The sequence below is a fragment of the Furipterus horrens genome, unplaced genomic scaffold (genome assembly GCF_987537825.1).
Source record: "Furipterus horrens unplaced genomic scaffold, mFurHor1.1.pri manual_scaffold_12, whole genome shotgun sequence".
NCBI lineage: Eukaryota > Metazoa > Chordata > Mammalia > Chiroptera > Furipteridae > Furipterus > Furipterus horrens.
Genome location: NW_028327182.1, coordinates 65,187,636 through 65,213,767, shown reverse-complemented (window position 1 = coordinate 65,213,767; position 26,132 = coordinate 65,187,636). Strand labels below are relative to the sequence as shown.

At 36.5% G+C, this 26,132-nt stretch overlaps 1 protein-coding gene across 1 annotated transcript in view; it reads left to right on the top strand.

Moving 5' to 3' along the window:
- EFNB2 (ephrin B2) overlaps positions 1–26,132 on the top strand; it is a 49,022-nt gene that overhangs the window by 6,154 nt on the left and 16,736 nt on the right. Inside the window, exon 2 of the mRNA XM_090258558.1 lies at positions 15,681–15,964. Coding sequence (XP_090114684.1) covers positions 15,681–15,964 — 284 coding nt within the window. The remainder of the gene's footprint in view (positions 1–15,680; positions 15,965–26,132) is intronic.

Below are 26,132 nucleotides of genomic sequence, written 5' to 3'. Positions count from 1 at the left end.
AGGATAGGCGCCCTTCATGTAAACGAAATGCTTACAAAAATGTTAGTGCTGCCCAGTTTTAAAAGTTAAATACAACAACAAAATTGTCATGTTGTTGAATCTTATTGCCCCTTGTACTGGACAACCTTGTAAATAAGCTGTACTTTTGTTTTTGCCTTCCACACTTTCCATTTTTGTCATTAAACAAAATAAGCCATTGAAGCCATGATTGAGTTACATGCAGAGTGACATCTGCAATTGGATCAAGCCAAAAAGGAAATACTTGCTTTATTGCCTCCTGAAGAAAAGTTTTAACATTTTCTTAGGAGAGTCTTAACTCTTAAGACATTGATGATACTGAAAGTTCCAAACACCAGACTGTCTTTTGTGATGGAGTAGCAGGCTCAAGGAGATTCAGTGCTGTTTTCTTAACAGAAACATGGGGCTTAACACACTCTGTGAGTGTCTGAAGGTCTTCATTAGTCCTAAATATTCTATTTCAGACCCATTTAATTGATTATTCCTAATTCTCAGACAGCTGACTTGACCATCTGGTTTGGTCTGTAGATTTATTGCATTGTTGCCTGTTTTTCTGGTCTTTATTATGTGGCTGTCATAGATTAAAAACATTTTAAATGATTGTATGTAGACCTGCCATACCTAGTGCCCACTGCTTTACCTTTCTTTCTAACTTAATTCAGTAATCTATATCAAAAGATCCATTGCACTTCTCTAGATTCATCAGACAGAAGGGACACCCCCTAATTTACAAACTGGTCACATCCAAGCACCTTGCATTCTACATTTGACAATGATTGCTAATGGCCCATTCAGCTAAAGTATTTGCTTGTTAACAGGGAACAGAGCATGATAAATGTCCAGCAAGCTTGCAGCCTCCTTCAGCTTTTCAGTTGCAGACTGGTGCATATTTATGGCAGGCAGATGACAAAAGAAGAAGCTGAATTGCCCTGGCCTCTAGCTTTCTATTAGGAACGGGGTTAAAGTGATTAGAGAAATGAGGCTGGAAAGCCCTGCCAGTTGCTTACTAACCGTCATCCAACATTTAGGTTTGCTCTACCTGCTGTGAACATATTTCAGAAGTGTTATAGGTAAGGATGGTTGAATCTGGCTAACCAGTAAAAAGAATAGGTGATGAGTTATGAAATGTTTTCCGTGCCCACTGAATGCCAGGTAAAACTCTTTCTGTTGCTCCTGCAGCAAATTAGTAGTGGCTCTTTATTTTCCTTTTCATGTATAAATTCAAACATGTAATTCTAGTCTAAAGCATTTTGTGACAGGTGAGTGCATGCTTGCTGACTTCAAATAAAAAATGTAGTAGGAGAATGTTCCATTAAAGAAAAGCAAGTTATTTCTGCCCTTAGTAACTCTAAACAAAATATAGAGAAAATTGGCAGTAGTGAAGTATTAATAATTTGCTATTTTCTTTCTTTAAAGCATGGATAGATAAACATTCTGACTATTCCCTATAGTGGACAGACATTCTGAATGCTGAGAATGAACCACTGCTTTGAAAACTTTGCAAGTACTATAGATTCTTCATGCTCTCTATATAAGATTATTAAACAATCTATTTCATTTTTTCCATTTAAGTGCAAGTTTGGTTGCATACAATTTTGACTGTAGTTCTTTTATCATTTGTCCAATACTTTCTAGTTAAGTACCTATTGCACCCGAGGCATTACTGTTTTTGATGTATGGATTACTCCTGTATCACTCCAGAATAATTACGAGTGCTACGCACATTTTTTTTTGAAACCAGTGTGTCAATGTGTTTGTGTTGGAGGAAAACCAGTGTGTCAATGTGTTTGTGTTGGAGGAAAACGTATGATCACAGACAGTCCTAGGCTTTTGGTTTGTCTGGTAGGAATGTGCATTGGGGGGGCTGGGGGTGGTGCAACTCCCTGCCTTCTGCCTATTCTACTGTTGCTCCCCAGTCTACACTCCCTACTGGAAACCTTACCTCTGTGCATATCAGAATCTCTGATCTATAGAGCCAAAGTGTCTGAAATGTCTCCTTACAGTTTCTCTTCAGCCTCTCATGTTCCAGCCTAGGAACCTAAGGCCCACTGTGGTTCCACCACTGGATGTAATGCATCTGAATCTGGCCTGAAAACATTTGCCTGAATAAGAACAGCCCAATAAGTGAGCAGGGCTGGGCCACTAATGTTCAAGTCCAGCTCAGAATGTATTAATCTGAAGAAGATATTAGAAAATGATAGTTGACTATAAGAACTATATTTGGGGTATATTTTGGATAAAAACAAGCACTCATCAGTCCCAAATCCCCCTTTGTCTATGGAAAATGGGTCTTTATTATAATGGACTGTCTATAAAGTTCACAGTTTCCCCTAAATGAGTACCCTCTCTTTATGACATAGTAGATCAAACATAATTTCTTCAAATGTTTTCTCTGTAATCTCACAGCACTTTTTTTAAATACCTAGAACATAGGAAGATTATTAAACACTGTATTGTCATGATCCGTATGCAAGTCTTAATCTCCTTCATCACCATCATCCCTGTCCCTAAAAGGAAGGAACAAGAATTGTTTTATTTCATCATTGTCTACTAGCTAGCATTGACATCCAGTAAGTAGTAGTTGAACAAACAGACACAACCCAAAAATATGTTTATAGTTGCCTTCTTTGTATTAACGTATCACCTGCTGCTGGAGATCTACCTTTAGACCAGCGGCTCTGGAACGTTAAGGCATAAGAGTCACCTGGAGGGCTTCTTAAAACAGGACTGTGGCCCCGCCCCTGGATTTCCGGATTCCTGAGGTCTGGGTGGGACTTGAAATTTACGTTTCTAGCTAGCTCTCAGTTGAAGCTGATGCTGGTCTGAGATCACATCTTGAGAACAATTGCCATGGAATCAGCCTTTTTGGAAAACTACTCAACATTAGGCCATTATCTTCTCAAAGGCTGTTTTGAGATCTGAAGAAATCTGGTCCTCCTTGACTGCTCTGTGCTCCCATTCTTGCCTCTTTGCAGACCATAAGGAATCATTGATAGTAGATAATTTATTGACTTATTCAGCAAGCATTTACAAACTGTGAGATCTATTACTAGGCTCTGAGAAGACAAAAAGGAACAATCTCTACCCTCAAAAGATTTAAATCCTAAAAGGAGTAGAGGGAATCTTGGTGGAACCAAAAGCATTTTGTGCTGTGGTGCCTGGGAACTGTGTGCACTGGAAACACAGAGGAAGGGAATGGTGTTCATTCTGGAGGGGTCTCCAGAAAAATAGCCCAGGAGAAAGGCAACTGAGTCTAGAGAGACAACAAGCGTTTGTAAGCAAAGTCACAGTGTCTGAAATAAACAATTCAAAGTAATAGCATTTCAGTTAAGGGCACTGTGTGTCTATAAAGTGTACATCTGTAGACATCTACATTATTTTATCTGAGCATAGCTCCAAGACAGAACCCACAAATAAAACAAATCAGCCCTGTAGTGTAGTGAACCCAGTGATTTTTCAGTTACCTTATTAATATGAAAATTAGAAGTACCCTACTTGAAAAGGCCTGTGTCGATCATGGAAAGGTCAGGCAATTCGATTAAGGAAAGACTGCCGGGCAAGTGCTATTTTAGTTTAGTCGAGAGTACATGCTTTGGAATCCAGTTGTATGAACCAATCCCAGGTCAGTTATTTTTTTAACTGTAACTTTGAGAGTATTATCTATTATGTCTCTCAGTTGTGTGGTCTCTTAAAATGGGGACAGTAATCTAATAGTACAGAATAAAAGAGTAATATAATTATGGTCAGGATTTAAAGAGTTTATTTATCTCTATGCTTGGCACAATGGGCCAATAAACATCAGCTATTGTTAATTAAAATTAATTGAATATCTATTATGTGCCTAACTCTGGTTCAATTTGCCTTTCACATACAAACACAAAATAAATAAAAGTAAAATGTTAATAAAAATTATAACCTGCACATTCACCTTTTAAAATCTCTGATGTTACATTGTAGCTTGTTTAGCTGCCAGACTTATATGAGGCATCTTTTTATTTCCCTTCTACTACCAAATTAGATGCTCTATTTTGTGCTTTCTATCCTGATGTAGTGACATTTAAAACCCTGAACCCGCTCTTTCAAATTCTCCACCATGGAGGAGGGCCTGGGCAGAATTTGCTTTGTGTGTTCTACTCAGGTATATAGTAAGGGACTGGGTTATTGAATGACAACACAAATTCAACCTGTAGGGATGGCAGAGTAGCGGGTTTTTTTTGCACTAATATTAAATGCAAAAAAAGTATTAAATGATATTTCTTATTTAGAAACCTACTTACCCAGTGGACATGGTATATTTTACTTAATAACATTGTATATAGCACTTACTATGTGCCAGCTGCTGTTCTAACTGCTTGACAAATACCAGTACATTCAACCTTCATAGTAATCATCTGAGAGTGGTATTTTATGATCCCTATAATACCAATGGGGAAACCGAGGCACTGATTGGTTAATTATCTTGCCCAAAGCCCTCTAGCTAATAAGTGGTGCAGTCTGGATTTAAACCTAATTACTCTTGATTCCAGATTCCCTCCTAATTTCCTGCCTCTCTTTCTTAGGCGTGGAATAAGCAGAAATTGTGTACTAAACTAAGCATGTATTTTCTCAAAGCAGCACACACAAGGGATAAAAAGAAAGTTTTGGGTGTAATTCTTTCCTTGTCTTACAGCCTTTCCTGTGATGGGCATGCCATTCTAAAGGGATCCTTTAAATCTTTGTTATAACAAGGTTTTTCCCAATGGAGACTAGATAGTTATGAAAGTATATAATATTAATGCACTTAATGGATATTATTCCTTTAGTTATTAACAATTTCTTTTTTAATTTAAATACTTGATTGTTTGCTGGGAGAAAAAGTCAGATTTTCGAGGAGAGTTGCTTGCATTTGGTTAGATGCAGAGCGTGTGTCAAGCTAAGGAGATAGTATGACATCTTTTTTAGAGTCTAGTCACAATTAAATGCCATTTTATTTTGGATTTTGGGAGCTGTGCCAGCTTCCAGCTTGTCAGAGCTGAGAAGACTCAAATCAAGTCCAGGCCTATTTCTACAGCAAACTGGGATTCTGGCTTCTTGCCTGTGGATTCATTCAGTATAACCCATCTGGCTTTTGGTGTTCTGCAAGTTTGGAGCAGTTTATTTCAGGAAGCCAGGCGGCATGTATTGGTGGGCCTGGGGTTCTCTTGACACTAGAGTGAGCCTCTCCGGGTGGCATTTCCCTGGATGGCATTTCCCGGGACTTATTATCTGCTTATACCTGAAGACCAAGCAGCCAGCTGGATGTCTCAAAGAACCAGATCTTTATTCCTTTTAGAGGGCCCCAGGGCATCCTCTTATCTCCTCCTGTCCAGTTTCCTTAGTTTTAGTTCAGTAGCAGCTTGTTTGAATAACTAACTTATGGGTGTTTTTGTTTTTTGGTCAAGTTAATTCCAGGCTGCTTGTGGTGACTGAACAGGAAATATATTGTCCATAAAGTTACAGTGGCACACCATTCACATTTTTCTAAGATACACAGTTTGGGGATGATCTGTATGGAAGTCAGTAACCCAACTGGTTTTACGCTTTTCACACATTATCAGTGCAGACCTAGCCTTTGTGTAGCCTGCTTTGTTTCTCTTCCCTCTCACCCCACCCCAATCCCAACCCCCCTATTTTCTGAGCTGTCTCCAAGCTAGGACCGGGGCAGAAAAATGTTCCCTGCCATATGTCTACCCCAGACCTAGCCCTGACCCTACTCTGGAGCCAGGGAAGGAGGAAGTATCCAGGAGGCAGCCATTTAGATGGTTGCAAAGTGATTACGCACAGCCCTATAAACTGTGTTGCTAGACTTACTATGCTTGGCTGGCAAGAAAAATCTTGTCTTACATCAAGAGAGAACTGAAAGAATTTTGTCTCTTCCTAAACTTTATTTATTAAAGTATTTATTCTTTCTTTACACATACACCTATTGACCACCCAATCTATGCAACATACTGGGAGGATAGGGGGCTGGGGTCCGGGATAAATGTGACAGGCTCAGTCTTAGAGTCACACTTCAGCTTAAAAGAGAAGCATTGGACCCTCTTGGTGTGCACACCCTTTCTTTCAGAGCTCTTTGCCCCACCAAAGTTTTATTCACCCTTAAAACATGGGTGAATTGTTTTTCTAAATCAGCAAAATTGTTTGAAAAAATTTTTTTATTGTGATTATGGGAATGAAGGGGATGGGAGGGGTCATAGAAAAGATACACCCACATTCCAGGTTGTGGTATTGCTGTGTGCTAAGATCTCAATTCCATTTTTTTGCATTGTTAAAATGCCAGCCCATTCCCTATGATTTACACATTCCTTTCATCTCTGTGATTTTCCCACTCAGGTAGATGATCAAATAGATCTCCACGCTTATATCTAAAACAACAAAGAAGCCGCTGGAAATGCAGTTTAAATTTCTTTCTATATGAAAGCCATTTTTCTTTCTGGAGCCTCACCTATAAATAACGAGAGTTCCACCTTCCTTTATAGACTCTTGCTAAAGGCACGGTTTGGAGCAAGACCATACAGGTGCAGATAAATTACAGTTGGGAAAGAAGTTGCACCGTCTCTTGTGTCTGAGGGTTGTGAAATACTTGTTTCGATAATGGAGCCAGCGTGGTCAAGCCAGCATGACAAAGGTGGCCTTAGTGATTCACTCCCTTGTTCACTTTCCCACTGTACATTGTAGCATCCCAGACTTACTGTTCAAGTCCCTCAATTTTGCTTTACCTAACTACAAAATTCATGGTGTGATTTTCTTTTTTCTTTTTGGAAAATTTTGAGAGAGGGGTTATTTTAAGTTAACTGGTCTCTGTGAACCTGTGAAAAGAAAGCGATGATATGTGTGTATCACACAACATTTGACTTATAGATGAAGGTATCCTTTTCAACCTCAGCTTGCTATAGGCTGTTCTTCTGTGAATTGCAGGTTTTATTCCAGTGAAAATTATTGTATAAATAAAAATTAATTTCTTGTGTTATTTTCATGAAAGAAAACTTAAACTGAGAATATTTCCTTTGAGCATTTAAAAATAAAATTTACTTTAGCCACCAGTGCTTTGAGCATTATATCACAAATAAAAGACAAGATTAACATCAAAAGCAGTCTTTTCCATTCAACTGTATAGCATTATAGGCTGTGAAATTTAATATTATTTTGACTTGTATGGTGATTGTAGAATGACAGAGGGAAATGGATTAACTTTAAATAAAAGTATACACATCAGGATACATACAGTTAAATGCAAATTGCGGTCACTGGGCCAAGAATGAGGTCCTCAAGCTCTGTATTGCAGATTAGAATTTTATAAATAAAACTTTCCTTTGGACTAGTTTAACACTTTTTTTCAAGTGTATGCATAGATGGAGAGGCACAAATACTTAGCACCTCACTTTGAAGAGCTGCTAAACTGGTTTGTGTGCCTATAAGCTCACAGTGCATTCCTGTGCTTCTCATCTTTCCTCTTCTTGAAAAGATTGTACTTGTCATTGGTGTGAAGTTTGAAATGCACACCCCTCTTCTTAGTTTTCAGACTTATAACACTTTAATAGTCCCAAATTCTATAGCCTGCCTTTATGCCCCTTTTCTTTTCCTTGAATAAATCAGGTTCATGTTGCAGATATTTGTTTCAGAAAAGTGTGAATAAGGGGCACCTGTGAAAACAGGCAATTGTTCCAGCACACATACACATTCAAATTAAAGCAGAAATGTCAATTGCAGCCTCCAATTACTACCTTATTTCTTGGAGGTTTAAAGGCACTGAGAAGATAGTGGTGCACTCTCTGGAAGTTTTAAGGTAATTACTTGTTACTCCAAGCAGTAGGATCTGGTAACCTAATTCTGTATAAACCTGACACCCTGTAGCTACACTCCATTATCTCTCTAGTTTCAGAATAAGTTTGAACAGAAATTTGTTCTGATGTTAAAGTGCAAAAGGGGGCAGTAAAGTGCTATCTACAAAAATAAGAAAATTTTTTCCTCAAGTATTTCTCATGGCTTATATTGCCTAAGCCTTTTTGGAGCCCTGCTTTTATTTATTTATTTTATTAAAAACTCTTTATGGAGCCATTTAGAAAATGCCTTATCAAGCGGTAGCAGCAATCTAGCATTGAATGAAAGTAATGCAAGACTGAATATCCTGCCTGTTTATGAAATGTGCCACTCACTTCACACACTTGTGAATATGTTGTTCTTCCAGAGTATTTATATAACCAAGTATATAGAGTATTTCTGAATGGAAACTTGAGCTTCTGTGTTCATGCTATTCTAGCTCCAGATAGACGGACAGGGCCCAGGTGCATAGTAAATTTATGGGTCAAGGGCTTGGGCTTATCTAGAATAACATCCATCTTTTGTCAGGAAGTAACTGGAAAGACCAGCCAGTTAGAGCAAAGCAGCAGAGTGCTTTTCCTCATTCAGAGTATCAGCCTCACTCACTTTATAAACTGACTGCTTTTCTTCCCTGCCACCTCTGACATTCAATTGAAATAAAAATCAAAGTATTTTATGGGAAAAGTTCATGTTTTCTAAAATGTGATAAGCTCAAAGTATACTTAATATAGAACTTTGATTTGTGAATAAACCTATTTTATGATATGATATGATTTTTGGTGTGCCCACTGCTAAGGTATACCTGTTCCTAAAGTTCCTAAAGCTGGCATTGAATCCCTAAAATGTTAGCCAACTTCCAGATTTGTGCAGTTCAGTGATTAAGCATGAATTGTACCTGTCCTGTACTTTTTATGTATTTGAATGAACTATTTCTACATTGCATAGTAGCTGTTACTACACCTTTTGTGGACTCAAAGATTGATTAGTTGAATAGATCACAATTCAGACTATAACAACTTTTTTAGTTAAGGTTTATAAGGAATTGCATCAAAAAAGTTAAAAAGTCTACAGGCTTTAAATATTTTAAATGCTTATTTTAAAAACCAGTTATGAAAGTTTGATTAAGAATATGATATAGCTTGTTCTTTGAAACTGTGCAAAAATAATGTTCCAGTCCAGTCACAAATCATGTAGTGTTTAATGCAGAAAATTCTGAAAAACACTGAAAGCCAAAAATTAAAGTATACATCATATACTCTAATGATGTAATTTTGAAATGAAAGGAAAAAATAAAAGCAATTCTCCATGAAAAAGATAATCTCTGTTTACTTATGAATCTGATTTTGCTTGGCAGTTTGCTCCAGAGACAGGTCATCCTGTGTGGATCTCCTGTCCCCCCAATTTGCATATTGGCAGGATTTGCATTGGTCCTGTTACATGAGTACCAGGGTTCTATTTTCAGGTGGATGATGCCTTTCATAAGTATGCAGAAGTTTTAGATACTTAGATAGTTTTTTATGTTCATATAGTAAATAGAAATGGCTCTAGGTCTGACTTGACATTTTTTTAAAATTAGAAACACCATTGTCATATCTGGCTGAAGGGGCTTTGCCTGACCCAGAATTTGTTTAGACATAGAAATGGGTAATTCCTGTCAACATATTTTAATCCTGATCTCTTATTCTGTGTCAGCTTGATTATGTTTGCATTTGGTTACATCATATTGATTTGCCCGTGTTTATATGGTAGTTTGGGATATTCTTCAATCATTTACTTCTGTGTGTTGCTTTTTTTAGAATATCCAAGTCTTTTGTATTTCATGTGTATTTTCATAGACCTATTATCAGCATTCAGGGGTCACTCAGTGATTTGGCTGTTCTTCTAGGTTACCAACATATTTTAGGCAACCTTGAAGAAAAGTAAAAAGTCGTTGGATGGTTGCCCTGAAGTGCACATTTCATGGTTTCAGGGCAATACAGGAGTAGGTAAGAGAGAAAAGAGAAGCAGGGAGAACGGGGCATTTACAGGGGTTTGGGAAATGTAGTTGTGGTTCTACTATACTTATCCCTAAGCTTCCCAGGGATCCTCTTGTTCCATCGGGCCAGGTTCAGAAGTCAGTTGGGCAATCGTAGCCTCCATATTGTTTATCCTGTGAGACCCGATAATGCAATACTGGGCAATAGAAGAATCCAGACTTGAGATCACAACATGTGCTGTTCTGCTCTATCAAAGAAAATTGTGTGTCATGATTCCTCAACTCTTAGTGTCTGGTTTATGTTTTAAATGCATTATGCTAAGATTTTTAAACAAGCATGGGTTCCTCATATGGATTAAAACATTAAAGAATACCGTATCGCATGGTGGTTGTATTATAAAAATAGTTTCTACAATGATGAATATGAAGTTGAAATGTGTAATTTAGATTATTAAATATTTATGTCTAATTTAGGTTATTGAATTGATTATTCTCCATGGAAGTATTATAGTCTGTTTTTCAGAATAACTGTTTTAAAAACTTGGAATAAATTCAATAGGTAAACAGAAGATAAAATCATCTTATGTCAAATCATTTCATTTCAGGCAGGTTGACTTGGGAACCCTACTTCAGGTTTCCATTTTATTCCACATTATATAGGCTCTGTATTTCATTTAAAGTCATCATATGTATTGTCTTGCTTGGGAATGATTCATTGGAAAAAACCATAGGAGTTGCCAATTTCTGCTCAGTCCACCCCACTCTTGTAGCATTCCAAAAAAGCCCTCCAGGAAGAAGCACAAAACCACAGCACCAATGTCCAGGAGGCAGTCCTGAGCCCCAGGTTCTCCTGATGGGGAGGAAAATATAGTTTATCCCACTCAGGAAAGCAGCAAGGTGACTGCTCTGACCTTGACTAGCCTCGCTAAGAAAAGAAACTGGCCTGCCAACATTCTCCTATGTAGGACATGAAGCACTGTTGACCTTTGCTTTTTGTTTTGAATTGAAAACCAGAAGACTTTATTATATGACACCTCTAACCATTTTTTGTTTGGGATGTAGTTTAATAAAAACAACCTTATCTGTGTGGTATGATTTCTAACTATGGGGCTTTCCCTCTATGCTCCTTTTAGTTACAAGAAGTTATAAGATGAATATTTTTTCATCACACAGAAAGAAATCTGTATTTACATTCACTATGTATATCCAGTTTAGTAATTTAAAATTAGCCAATTGTCATCACCATAGTTATTCTTTTTTGTGGGGCGGGGTACTTTCTAGGTCAAAATAGGATAAATATATTATTGAATATTATAAAATATTATAGTCAACATTATAAAATATTGAATATTTGGGGCATAGATATACTATATTGCCAGAAGTATTAAATCTCTAAGCAATCTTGAGATAACAAAATCTAAATATAATGACCTAGCTTCAAAAATAGAACTCAAAAATAGAACATTATGGGATGTTTTCCATTCAAAAATGGTATTACTAAGAAATTCATCCCATTTTTTTTCACTTACACTCTGCAATTCTCATAAGTTGTCTAGAGTCCATCTGTAATATTACATTTCAAACACAAATTCCATATAGTCAGGCAGTTTCTTTTGGTTCTTGGCCTCCTGGGGTTCATCTTCTGGTTCTTGGCCTCCTTGGGAGAAAAGCAGAGATACCAGATTGCTGCCTTTGTGAGCCATGGTCTCAGGTTCTCTTACCTCAGAAACAGTCTCAGCTTTGGGCACAACTAAGGTGCTGGCAATCCTGTGTGTATATTGATTTCTCTTGATTTTCCATAACTTTATGGCTTAACTATGAAAAGCTCAACTTAGAAAAAAGTGCATTTCACAAACCAGATTTATGCTTGATGTAATTCAGTGAGAACTGAAAAGTGTGCAGAGAAAGGGGGCTTTTCTTGTGCACAGGTGTCTCCTCATCTGTTTTTTTTTTTTTGTGTGTGTGTGTGTGTGTGTTAGGTACGTATGCAAGGATTAAAGGAAGATAATGAGATGTGAGGTGCTTTGATGAGTGCTTAGCAAAGAATAAGCGCTCAAAAGCAGCAGTGTTTTTGTTATCAGTGTTTCTGGAGGTGGTTAATTGCTTTGCATTTTTAATACAAAGGGATTGTAGAAGACCTCTGATACTCATAAATCCTTCTAGAGAGAACAGGTCTGAAATTCTATCTGCATGGCTCCTTGTTTTCCAGAAACATATGCCTGGGATGATGTCTTCTGCAAAGCTCACCTCTGCTGCCAGCACAGCCCTGTTCCAATTCTAGGTGGTCCTATCCTAAGAATTCCTTTCATGCCTGTAATTGCAAATAGTTTGCGGCACCTAATTTGACTTAACTTTATTTGTGTATATTTTGGCTTCCATTTGTTCTTTCATATTTTTTCTTTCAGCTAATACATTACTTACTGAGCATTTACCATATGTCAACCCTTGGGCATTCAGTATTGAATCAGACACACTGGAACCTTTTGCCCTCAGGAAGCTAGATTGTAAATTCCTGATGATCAGGATCTACTTTTTTGTCACTGAGGGTCTGGCATGAAATATGTTGCTTTAGTTGTTATACTCACATTACTTGTATTTGTTCCCATGTTGTCTCAGAATCTGTGAGGCTCCAAGGAGGGAAGAAAGCAACTTCAGGGGCTCCATTGCACGTAGTGGTGACATGTGCAAGAAATCTGTGATTCATTCAGGCTCAAAGCTCAGCCACACCCTTTTTCTACTGAGAAACTATAATATCATCAATGAAAGTCATTGGTATACTAACCAGTGTATATATATCTATACATGCTTAAAAAGTAAACCTCTAAACCACTCAATTATTGTGTCTTTTTGTATGGATTTAAATAAAGAAACAATAATTTTTTTAAGGAACTCTTGAAACAATTCTTGCTTTATTTTTTGCCACAATATGTTCTGAAAAATGAACTGGCTTTTTTCAAAACATTAGAGATAGCTTTATCAAGATTTACTCTTCATGAACATATTAAGTAATCTTACTGGATTTTGAAGTTCCTCACATTCCTTTCCATTTTGATAAGCCATCCCATGGGCTACCCTCCCTATACATCGCTCCCCCATCACTACTGTTACCACTTTTCATGTGATTTGTGCCTTCTGAAAATGTGGTCTAGAACATGGAGATCTTTGTAGCACACCAATCTATGTGTTATATGGTCTTGACCTCACCCATCAGCACTAGGAAAAGCTGTAACTCAGGGTTGGTGAGTGAAGAGAAAGTCATGATGAGTTACTTAAATGGGTAGGAGGAAATCCCTGATGAGTCTTCGGTTGAACAGGAAAAAAATGTATCTCATGAAAGAAACAGGATCCTGGGAGCATTTTGAATGGGAAAGAGCTTAGTGAGCCAAACTTTAGACATAGGGTGTGATGTGGAAGAGTTCTAAGATATGCAGAGATGATATACATTTTGTGTGTGTGGCTGTGTGGTGGAGAGTGGGGATGGGAGGGTGCATCTGATGCATTTATTAAAAAGAATTGGTTGGGTGGACAAGAAAATGAGTCCATCTGGCTGCTAAGAATCCTGATATCTGAAGCATGGGCAAGCCCCTGTGGTCCATGTAAAGTTTGTTGAATGTGAAGATCAGAGTTTTTGAGAGGAGGCAGGTACAGGCATCCACGCTGCAGACCTTGGTTGTAATTTAGGTATACTTATAACAACAGCTTACATGTGGTGATCACTCTGTGCCAGCTACTAAAAGAGAGGATTTAGGGTAGAAAATATTTGGAGTGGAGTGGGAACCAACCCTAGGCAGGAATTGGCTTCTGGTTCTTGGATGCAGTGAAGATTTTCTAAGAAGGTTAAGGAATAAACTGAGAAAAAGGATGATTCAGTCAGGTGAGTGAGATAATGCTCACCGTATTTCATTTGTACTGACTGCTGGGCATCCTGCCCCCACTTGTAAACCACAGAGTCACATCAGAATCACTGTGGGGTGCAAGGGTAAAGGCTAAAAAAACCTCATCCACAGACATTCTGATTCAGTCCTTCAGTACATGCACCAGAACCCAGTCTTTGTTATTCACAAAGGAGGTGGAATTGCCTAGAAAGGCTACACTGGCACTCAGGAGGTGAAGGGAATACCCAGGGAGTCCATCAGCTTCCAGGAGTTGAATTGTCAAAGTGTCTCCCCAGAAAACAGTAGAAATAGTCAAGAATGTCAAATAGAGATTCTTACCAGTTTTACTAAGTGGTGGTCCTCATTTGTCAAAAACTGTAGAAAAATTCAAGTGTGCACACGTGTTTGTATGAAATTCTTCATTGTTATAAAAAATAGTCGTTTTGAGATTTTGTTACGTGATTTTTGTCCTCCCTCCCTCCATTCCTCCCTCCTTCCTGCCCTCTCTCCCTCCCATCCTTCTTTCATTCTGACTTTTTTTTTCTTTTTGTTAATGAATAAATGTCATATGTCCTGGCTTAAAAAGCTCAGTAGAAAAAGGTGGTGGTGGCGGGGGATTACTCTGTCTTTGGGATTGTAAAGCAGTGTTCCTAAGAAGTTGGCAAACCACTCTCTGCAACATGCATTTTTTCTGCCATGAAGAGTATTGATTTTTAATATAAATCTGTAATGTAATTTCTGTTAAGTTATGTGATGCTTCATAACCAACCTCATGCCATTTTCGGAAAATTAATACCATTTATTAGCATAAACTATAGCCTATTTCCTCAGTATGTATTTGAAATTGAGGGTGCCCCATCGTCCAGGCTTTCTCTCAGTGAATTACGACCCATTAATTGTCATGACTGGTGGGCTTCCCGATTAAATAAAGGATTGGATTGGAAGGATTCAGGCATGATGCTTTGTTCTCTGGCTTTAATATTTTAATGAGCCTGAAGGCTTGGCAGCTTACAGAGAAAAGAGCTGGGATTTCTAAGTGTTAGCATTTGTAGGATGTTCATTAGAAAGCTCTTGTTTCAGTTTCTCAGAGAAAGAAACTCCCCATTAAGAAAGATCTTTCAGCAGCATGGCTAGCAAGGAGGAGGAAGGGGAGGGGAAAAGCTTTTAGCTGTAAGCATTAAGGGTATATGGTATCAGTTGTCTTAGTTCTAAAGATTTGCTTCTAAGAATTAATTGGAGCAAATATATCTCAAGGGAAGGGGAAAAGGGTTGGTAGAGTAAGGACAGTAGTTTCTGTCCTTGCCAGTAAGGGAGTCTTCATCTTGCAGCTGAATCAATACTACATCTAATTATTTCTATTTATCTTTTATGGGTTTGTAAGACATTTCTTTTGTTCAGTGTAATAAAAAACCCATTGTTTGATCAGTGACTGACTAATTATGATAAGTAATTTGAAGCATTCTTGATGAAACTTGTCTGTTAATTAACATCAACAGCCAATGGAAACTAACAAGACAACAAAGTATTAGTGCACCCACTGTTCCCTGGCACTAATGCTGTCTTTCTCTGGCATGCCCAATAAACGAAAGCTGCCAATGGTTAAAAAATAACAAACAGGTGGGAAGGCCTGACTCACCAGGAGGAAAAGTTATTGTAAGTTATACAAAGGAGCACTGAACTATTATAAGCAAGGGGTTAGTAAAGAAATGTCAGCAGGTTGACTGGTCTTATTGCATAGAGCGAGGAGAGCAGTTCTTTCTTGTTTCTTTTCTTTAAAGTTTAATTTCTAAATACATTCTTTCCATGCTGATCTGAACTAAGATACTTTGGTAAATAAAACTATGGATTTATCAAACTGTAGTTTGGAATGATTGACATCATCTGGCTATATTGTGATTATTAATACTGTTAACTTTTATCAACTCAAAGCTTTTGTTTGTTTGTTTGTTTGTTTGTTTTTTTAATGCTTTTAGATTTCTACCTGGACAAGGACTGGTACTATACCCACAGATAGGAGACAAATTGGATATTATTTGCCCCAAAATGGATTCTAAAACTGTTGGCCAGTATGAATATTATAAAGTTTATATGGTTGATAAAGACCAAGCAGACAGATGCACTATTAAGAAGGAAAACACACCTCTCCTCAACTGTGCCAGACCAGACCAAGATGTAAAATTTACTATCAAGTTTCAAGAGTTCAGCCCTAACCTCTGGGGTCTAGAATTTCAGAAGAATAAAGATTATTACATTATATGTAAGTATAATTCTATTTATTTATTTTATAGAAATTAGGATAAGCTAAATAGGTTTGTATCAGTTTTTGTTTACTTGAAATTATTATTGTTGCAAACATTTGGTGAATCTTTGCTGAAAATTGTCTATTTTTTTAAAGAAACCTTAATTGAATGTGGGACCTGTACGAATACTACTCATTAAATATAAATAGCTAAAGAGAAAAAAAAACTTCTAGAGTTTTTATAGTATTGAAATAAATGGATGCACACACACACACTCAGCATCTCTACTGACAAAACTATTTTCAAGAACCATTGGTGAATTTTTGATGGATAAATCTTGTACTTTGACTTTTCATCCATTCATCCATCTATCATTCACTCATTCATTCAGTATTTACTCTGTGCCTAAGCACTAGGGATTTAACAATAACAAGTTGGTATAGTAATACCATTTCCTTATGAAGGCATCAATGAGATGGAGCTTATAAGTTCGGAGAATGGGCATTACAGGCAAACCACAATTATTCATGGGCACATCAAATTTGAAGAATATGACCAAACTTGGTGTTGCTCAACCAATACTTTAAAAAAATATATATCTAATAATTTGATACATTACTTCAGGAACAGACACTATGTATCCTTTGAGTTATATCTGAACTGTTGTCACTTATGAGGCTGTGAAGTCATATGATGCACCCCTGGAGCTCATGCCTACTAAGTGCAAATCACATCCTAGCACAAAGCCAGGGTCAGTCCAGGGCCAGGGTTTTGTCAATGCAGTATCAGTGACTGAGGTAGCTGTTCACATCACTGAAGCAAAAAGTATTTTTTTCTTAATTTCTTTGGTTTAAAATTTTGCTCATTGCTGGGTTGGAGTCTCCACTTATCTGTTCTTTAGGGAATGATGAACTGCTATCTGCTGGCTGCACCCACCTATCTCTTGGTGAACAGGTTAAAACTCTGCTTTCCCAACCCACTAACTGCTCTTTTGCTAAGCTCAGAATCAATAATTCACTGAGGAGTGATTTAGTACTCAATAACATACTATTTTTTACTACATTAGTACTTGAAACGAAAGTGGTCATAGCTGTCTGATTATCTTATCCTTTGCTGCAAACCTGAAATGCCACAGAGACCAAGAACCTATTTTTAAGTCAATTTGATACACAGGGAGTGGCTGAGCAAGAATAAGTAACAAAGAAAAAAAAGAAGGTGTTAAATTATATAGTTAAAGAAATAATTATAAAATGAAAATAAAAGCATTCTTAAGGATGAAACAAGTAGATGGAGTGGTAAAGTGTACAAAATAATAGAGAAGTCTTTGAAAATACAAAATAGTTATTAGGTGAAATAAATGGAAACTTAAGCTTTTGGAAGCTTGGCAGTTTATTTTTATTAAAGACATTTTAAGTAAGACTGTTTACCAAGGACACTAATATTTAGCATACTATTTATAGGGAACTGAAAGTGACCTCAGTAAGAAGGTTAATTTCCCCATAGGGTAAAAGAAATAAAAAGCACAGGGTGGGAGCAGGTACCTGAAAAGCAAATGCCCCAGAGTATCAGATGTTTCTCTGGTATTAAATGTTTGTCACTAGAACTGATCCTGCACCACAAGTCCACCAACTGGCTCTTCCATCCAGATCAGCCAACATACCCAGATTCTCCTCTCAATACTTTAGTTTATGACTTCATAAGGATGGCTTTGTAAATTCTGTAAGTTCCCACTGAGCAAATGGAATTTCTGCAAACATTGTGGGTTTAGCCTTTAGGCTGAACTAATACACAGGAAATGCAAATAAACACATTCTTTAGCAACATCTTTTTGTTTAATGTAGTGAGCATTTAATAATGAATGACTTGTTACCAACACATGATAGGTTTGTATTTAGAAGCACAGTTTAACTTGTATTCATTACGTTAGTAATCTACACAATAATGGCATCTCATATTTTTCTTTTCCTAAAAACTCAGTATGAGGTTCATTAGCAGGTAGCTGAGAGCTCTGCTGGCCTACAGAACTCTCGTTAGAGTTATGATTTACAGTACAAAAGCATGTGGTAACCTGGTTTAAAAGAACTGTTCTTAAAATAGAGTTGAGGGTTTCAAGTTTGAAACAATGAGGAGCTGTTTGAATGCTGCTGGTTAGGTGATAGTCACAAGGCTGGGAAAAAGGCCCAGAGCTCAGAAGTGTGCCTGGAAGTCCATGCAGACTCTCCATGGTGAGTTAAAGACTTCCACCAGGTCACAGACATAGGAAGATGTTTCAGAAGTTGGGAAAATGTGGAAGCCAATTTCTCACTCAGCCTACAGGAAAGCTCATTGATATGCAACTTTCCCTAGAAAATAAATGAATGGTGAGAGCAAATTTTAAAATAGTTTAAAAAGTTAGTGTTGACTTTCTTTGCTTCTTTAAGGAATACCAAGGCACCAAAAAATTAAGAGATTTTAAAAAGTGACTATTTTCCACATCAGACAATCTTTCTCTCCTCTCCCTGCCCCACCACACACAGTTGCATTCTACTTAAAATAGCACTGTACTAGGTAGCAAGATGAAAAGTACCAAAATCTACAAGTATATTTTTAATACTTCAAATCATCAGATAATTTTGAGACAGTTAATAATATAACTGGTATTTTTGAGTTACTACAATATATATACTACATGGGCTTAATTCCAAATGTTAGTGTCTACTACCTTCATAATTAAGAGTATCAGTATGAAAATCATCATTATTGTGTGCTGGTTTCTTTGCATGGGGAGAAAGAAGAGAATTGATAGTTTTAAGTGTGCTTCATTACCCTGGAGGGATAATTGCCTAAATGAGCTGATTACAGGAGCACTGGGCCCAGAGATTTGGGTTCTAGTCCTGCTGTCTGAGCTTAACAAGAAAGTCACTTTTATTTCTTCTCTGGAAGCTGTTGTTGTTGCTCTGGCTAATGATGGAGGTCTCCAGTTCCCAATCATTTTTTGATTGGATGTACACATCCAATAGAGGATCTCTTGTTAGTGTGGCTTTATTCTAATTGAAATGGACAGAATCTGCTGTAAACTCTTTAAAGAAATTTAATTTGATTTGTAGTGTGAACAGAGTTAAAATGCAGGCATCATACTTTTGAGTTTCAGAAGTAAATATTAATTTTTAATTGGAAGTGTATTTTTAAACCTACTGAGTATCCACTCATGACATGATAAAATGCTGTGAAACCCCATTAATTCTTACAGATGGTCATTTGCTTTGACATTTGGCAAAATTATATATGTATACACACACACACACACACACACACACATATACATATACATAGAGAGAGAGAGAGACAGAAATTTTCTTAATGTTTAGAATTGATTTTTTCAAGTGATCTATTTTAATCATTAGCCTTGGGCCTAACTTGCATAATGAAATTTCCCAATCTTAAATGATCCAAAGGTGGGGATGTTAAGATAATTTGGTCTGAAAAAGCCCTATTTTATGTTATATTCGGATTCTTTTTTTAAATTGTTTTTCTATTACAGTTGTCCCATTTTTTCCCCCTTTGCTCCACCCACCTTCCCCCCTCTCCCACAGTCAATCCCCATTTAGTTGTCCATGTCCATGCGTGATTTATATATTCAGATTCTTAATTACCTTAAAAATATAGTAAGCATTTTACATAATCTGTAGTTATTTTTATTATGTCCTTAGCATTTTAAAAGAATTTGTGAAATAACTGTTCTAAAGTTGCCTGTTGTCAAAGGAAATTCTGTCTTATAAACACTTCAGTTACTATTAGGAAAGCATTCCTGTGTTCTCAGCCTTCATCCATATTTGAGTCATAAAATTTTCTTGTAGACACATTCTGTGCTTAGTTTACAATTTCTTTTTAGAGGTGCTAGAGCTGAATGAATCAACAGTTTGGTATGTTGGCCCTTTGCAACATCCAGCTTTATGAAGGTGCTGTGGGTTGGTTAACAAACCTTAGCATAAAATCTTGCAAAATAGCTACAAAGAGGTTTTCATTACACTATAAAAATTTAGTCAGCGATAGATGAGAATGAATGGCATCATATTAATACTTTTTCAGGGAACAGTGGCCATGACCCAGTTGTTTAGACAAAGAACACTGCATGCTCAGAGCCCCTCCCAATTTAACTTATGTAGCTTTGTGTTATTTTACTTCAAATCCATAGCCGGGACATAGATTTGTGAAAAACATTCTAAAGGTCAGCATTTCTAATGATTGTTTTTATTAAAAGTTGTTCTGTGAGGTACACCCTGCCATGTTCACAGTCGTCCTTCCGAAAGCCACCCCTCACTTCCCATGCCTTGGGAAACTCTTCCTTGAGAAACACTTAATGAGTTAGAAGAGTCACCATTCTTAGCCCTTCATTGGTTCAGTCCTCCAAAGCATTTTTTTTAAAAATCAGAGCATATAAAATTGGAAGGCTGTACTGTCAGCTTTGCTATTTTCAGGCATAGACTCCACTGTTAAGCAAAATTGCAAAATAAATTAAAACACTTGCACACAAATATAATGAAACACTATTTTTAAAGAATCAAAACAGAAGAACACATTTTATTTCTGTATTTTTGTTGAATGTGGCTACATATTTGTTTTTCTTTTGTTTCTTCTTTTTTGTTTTTGATTTACTTTTATATCTGGGAAGTAGTATGGCAAGTGGTACTAAAATACACTGAAAAGACTATTTTCCTAGTTATGGGAGCTTTCAAATGTCCTTTTACATCTCGATTTCTTTTCAAATATATAAAAATGTGTGGCCTCTGTGAAGTGATTATATGCTTTAGTTTATGGGTTACTTATATAATAAATGTAGCAAAGGCTACATTTCCATCAAGTTTAGCGATATAACTACATCAGCCTGTGACTTATGTCTTCTGAGTTTAGGGTAAGAATTTATATTTGATACCTTGCACATAATTACCAAATTCAAGCATTTAAACACATTTTTATTTTTAACCTACAACTGTCATCTTTGTGATAGAATGTTCATCAGAATCTTGGTGTTTGGGGGATATATACATACATCACTTAAAACTACAGATTAACATAGTAGTTGAGAGTCTGGAGGCAGACAGACCTGGGTTCTTAAATGCCCCTTAACAAGCAACTTAACCAGTCTGTGCCTCAACTCCTCATCTGTAAATTGGGGGTGATGATAGTGCCTGCCTTCTTGGGATGATGTATGCTTAAATGTGGAAATATGTGTAAAGTGCTTACCTCCGTGGTTGGCACCAAATGAATACAACTCTGAGGCTCTTTGGAGTCGGAGAGGATGTATGAGATAGAAGACAAGACAAACCTATACTTTCTTACAAGCTAGGGGTGGAGAAGATGTGCTCAGAAAGTATCATTTAACCCTAACCATGTGGCTCAGTTGGTTTGGCAACTGTCACCAGTTCGATTCCCAGTCAGAGCACATGCCTGGGTTGCGGGTTCGGTTCCCGGTTGAGGTGTGTACGAGAGGCAACTGGTCAATGTTTCTCTCAGTGTTTCTCTCCCTCTCTTTCTCCCTCCCTTTCCCTATCTCTAAAAATAAATAAAATCTTTAAAAGAAAGTTTCGTTTATTTCAAAACTATCCATAAAATGGAACTCAAGAAAGTTTACAAGTTTCAGTAATGCTGCATACCTTAATAATAAGATCTTCCCTCTTTGTCTTCTTTGAGTGTTAGAGAAATTCTTTAGTCTTTGGGCTTCCCTAATCAGGAAACATGCATTTATATATATAGCTTTTGGTTGATCGAATTGCCCAAGCATGTTAGCATATCCTCTGTAAGACCCAAAGGACATGGACTGGTAGGAGTCTTCCAAGTGCATTTTCCCCACTTGCCATTTAACCAATTTTGCCGGGATTTTTCTCAGTTCCCTAATACACAAAGAAAATGCTGTGTTTTTACTGATAATTTTAGCAGCATCCTAGTGTAATATAAATATTCTTCTAGAGGAAAAAAATGTGTCAGAATTGCCTTGTCACCAAGGCTAGCTGGGAAAGTACATCATTTCATTAATCTGATATTTAGAGGTGTCATTCCCAATATTTTTAACATAATGTGAAATCCTTTTCTGACTATACTGAAGGCTCTCCCAGAGTATATTATTTAGACTTTTTGTTCAGTTTAAGATGAAAAAAGCTCCAGTTCTTTGCACTTAAGCAATAAAGTGTTGGCTTCTTCTTAAATGGAGATTGTGCTAGAAACTTTTGGCCCATGGGCCTGATGGAGTCATGGCCATTGGGTTACTCATTTCAGATCACTCAGGGTTTAGGAGGAGAAGGCTACTGCAGAGTGATACTGTTCATGTTCCATGGTGTCACCTAGCTTATCTCACTTAGAGGTGGACAAAGTCTTATGAGCACTATTCCTAATTCCCAAAATAATCAATGAAAGAATAAGATGACTCTGATTCTCAAAGTGATGGGAGAAACCAATACCTCATATGCAAAACAAGAGCAAAGCAAGAGCAGGTAAGAAATGAAGGAGATTACTTAGGGAAAAAAAGAAATTATTTAGGAATTGCTCAGAATAAAACTGCCTTTACTATTTCATAAAATACATCTTAATGTCTCTTGCACCTATATTTATAGCTTTTTAAAAATTCACTTAGACTTTTAAATAATTGAACAATACTGGAGACCTAGTACAAGCATAAGAGAAAATGAGTTTCTTTCTTAATAGCCTTTAAATATTCATCATGAAGATCAAAATTTAAAGCAAAATACAGCACTTTAGGAAATAACCAAGAAGCATAGACAGACACAAAAGATTACTTTGAAAAAACTTATTTATGTTTTTAAGAGGCACACATTTGTTCCTAACATGAAGTCTCAAGCTGGGTTGGGTGTTTGCTTACTCAGGGGGAAGTGTTATGGCCTCACATGTGCTGTGTCACTTTGGAGTCTTGAAACACAGGTGACAGAGACAGTTTTATCACTGAGGGAAAACTGAAACTTTGAAAGTGTGAGTTGTTTTAGTACAGTTCACACAGCCATGAAATGTCAGAGTTAAAACTCAAACCAGGGCTGTCGGACTCTTAGACCAATGTCTTTAGTTTATGACAGTGCCTAATGAGTGACTGAGCATATAAATGCATACACAATGAAAGGAAGGATACTATTTGTATATATCATATCATGTACGTAGTTACAGGGAAGAGTATATGTACATACATTTGTAACACATCCATAGCAATAGCAAAGAATCCCATATGATAAGGATGGATACCTAATGAACTCAATGAACTCTATGCTTTTATCAGATATGTTCTGCCTGCCTGATGCCCTGTCCTATATTGTGTAACTAACTTCAGTAATAACTAACTTCAATCATATGCCTCAAAATTGAATGAAGAACCTCCTACAGAGCAGTAGGAAAGGAGAAAGGGCCCCCAGAACAAAGTGATTGTAATAGCAATTTGTCAGATATTCCAAAAAAAATTTTTATATCTGTTAGCTATTACTCAATTCCATTTCTTCAATAGTACTATACCACTTTTTAAAAAATGTTACCAAGAACTTTAAGGCCCTCAATAGAATGTTGCTAAATAGTAAAATTACAAGAATAAAAATCTCTCAAGTAGAGGGACTAAGAAACTAAAAATTTCCTTTGCCATATATAGGTGCAGCAGTTTGGATTAATGGATGGATGACTGGATGGATGGATGGATGGATGGATGGATGGATGGATGGACGGATGGATGGATGGATTGATTGGCAAAACCTCTGGCAGTAGCATAATTGATCACTTCACAGAGGATTCCAGCTTTGTGTTGCTGAAAGACAGATGTGCTTAGCAATTAGCTTTTTGCATTAGTGAGGTTGCCTAGTTTCGCTGTTCCTAATACTAAACCAGAAGATGAAGGTATTCTTTTATTGAAGCAAACATGTGGAAAATTGCTCTGGATTCTTAGAGAAGAGAACATGTCCTCTGAATGAAATCAAGTTCATGTGTAGGGCAGATTCAGACAGGGTCCTTTATTGGGGTTACCACTGGTGTCTGAATGGTAAACGCAAATAACATCATGTCCATCTAAACTATTATGCCATGAAAGTGGCACATTTTCTCATTTGCAGTGGTGTATTCTAAACTGTCAGCAAACATTAATTCGGTCACTGGTGAAGTTCTACCACCCAGAGTTGAACTCTGCCTCAGATGGATGTTTTCCACTTCAGTGCTGCAGTCTCGCAATTACTGGGTCATTAATATCATTGCATGTGATTAGTGACAGTAGAATGAGCCAGAGGTTTGTGGGATGTGCACCCCCTCTCCACCATGAACTTTCTACTTTGACCCTTTGCTATCTAGACATTTCCATATCTCCACAAAGATAGCTTAATGATTAAAACTGTTAGAAACTCAGGAGTGAGAGTAGATTGTGGGCTAGAAATACTCATTCACTCAAGCACATGCTTCTTCATGTTTCAGAATATTTTCATTAGATATTATTACTATCTTTTGACTGGGAGGTCTCATTTTTAACAATTTTAATACTTAAACTAATATAGACAGTAGGAAATTATGTTTTATCTTTATAATCCTCATGTCTTTCTTTTTTTGTTTGTTTTTAAATGTTAGTGCGGTTATTATATTGAAGTGATCATCTGGGCACCTATTTTTAAAACACAATTCCTTTTTTTAGTAGGTTTTGGCCCATGTTAAGGTTGACTCTCATATATAAAGGTAATTATTCTTTCACTGTTGATTATCACATTCTCATGATGTTAGCTTTGTTGGAATCACTATGACAATAAGATAAACTCCCTTAAAGCATGTTAGATGAAGAGCTCTTTTAATAGATTCATGTTGACTTTTTTCCTAATGAGAGATTCCACCTGCATAAAATCATAATTTTTAGTAATAAAATTTTAGACTTAACAAGGGATGTTTTTTTCTCAATAGAATTTATTAAAAATAAAGACAACAGGGTATATTTTGAGGGGAAGTAAAGTAACCCACATGGTAATCTCACGTATTTAATCATGCCTCTAGTAAAAAAAAAAGTGAGGGAGGGGAGGACAAATAATTTATTTTCAGGACTGTGATCTTTCTCAGAAAAGTGTTGGTGCACTGAGTTGAGCTTAGTGTGTATTTTTACAGTGATATATACCACATAGATGTGCATACACTAACATTCATATACACATACACATTCACTACTCCTCATCTTTTTCATTTGGATTGTATGTAATCAGTGACTTTTCAGGACTATATTATCAAAAATAACTATGGCTCTTAGCACCTTCAATGATAACTTGAATTTTTGTTTACAATTTTTAATGGTTAAAAGATTTTATGACTAAGCTATGACAGAATTTCTTCTAGATGTACTATTTATTACTTCACATTGTTACTATTCTCTTAATAGGTTGACCCTCAATGTCCAAGTCTCATATGATGTATAAGATATGAGGTATAATACTCAGTTCTACATAATATCTTATCTCCTATCTACATAGTATTTATCTCCTGTCTTCCCCCCAAAATAATATAAATGGCTAAGTAATAGTCATTAAATCTTTAAGTGAACACACAAAGACAGTTTACTAAACTGTTTTAAGATTGTTATATATATTTTTAATTCCTCCTTTTTAAAAAACAATGAACATTTGAAATTGTGGAAATAAAATTATACCATTTTATTAAGAACATCCATTTATACTCAATACCTGGTATCTTTATTCATATTTAAATGCTAAAATACAAGAGGGAAGGTCTAAATTGTGACTTCAGTTTTAAATTCATTTTTCCAAATCATCTGTCTAGTGAAAAAACATAATTAATTGTGTTATATGGAAGTCATTGGAGCTAAGCCAGTTATTATTTCTTAATGCCTGATTTACTGCTTTAAAATTTCAAAATACAACCATAGTGATATGCTTTAATTAAAATTATTCTTTCTGTCATACTGTAACATTGCTTCCTTGGGTGAGAAACACACACATCCTACATCACTAGTAGCTTATCCAGTGTTTTAACTGTGAACTGTTTCCACACACTAAAATCAGTTAATCAAATGCTAGTGAAAGCTATCTCATCAAGTAGAGAATTTAAAAAAAAAAAATACTTTTATGGATATATATTTCTTTTTGAAAATATCTTTCCTTGTATTTTTCATTTAAGAAGTATTTATCAAACTTTTACTTTAAGATCAGGCATTATAAGATGAAATGTCATGTTATTTGAAAG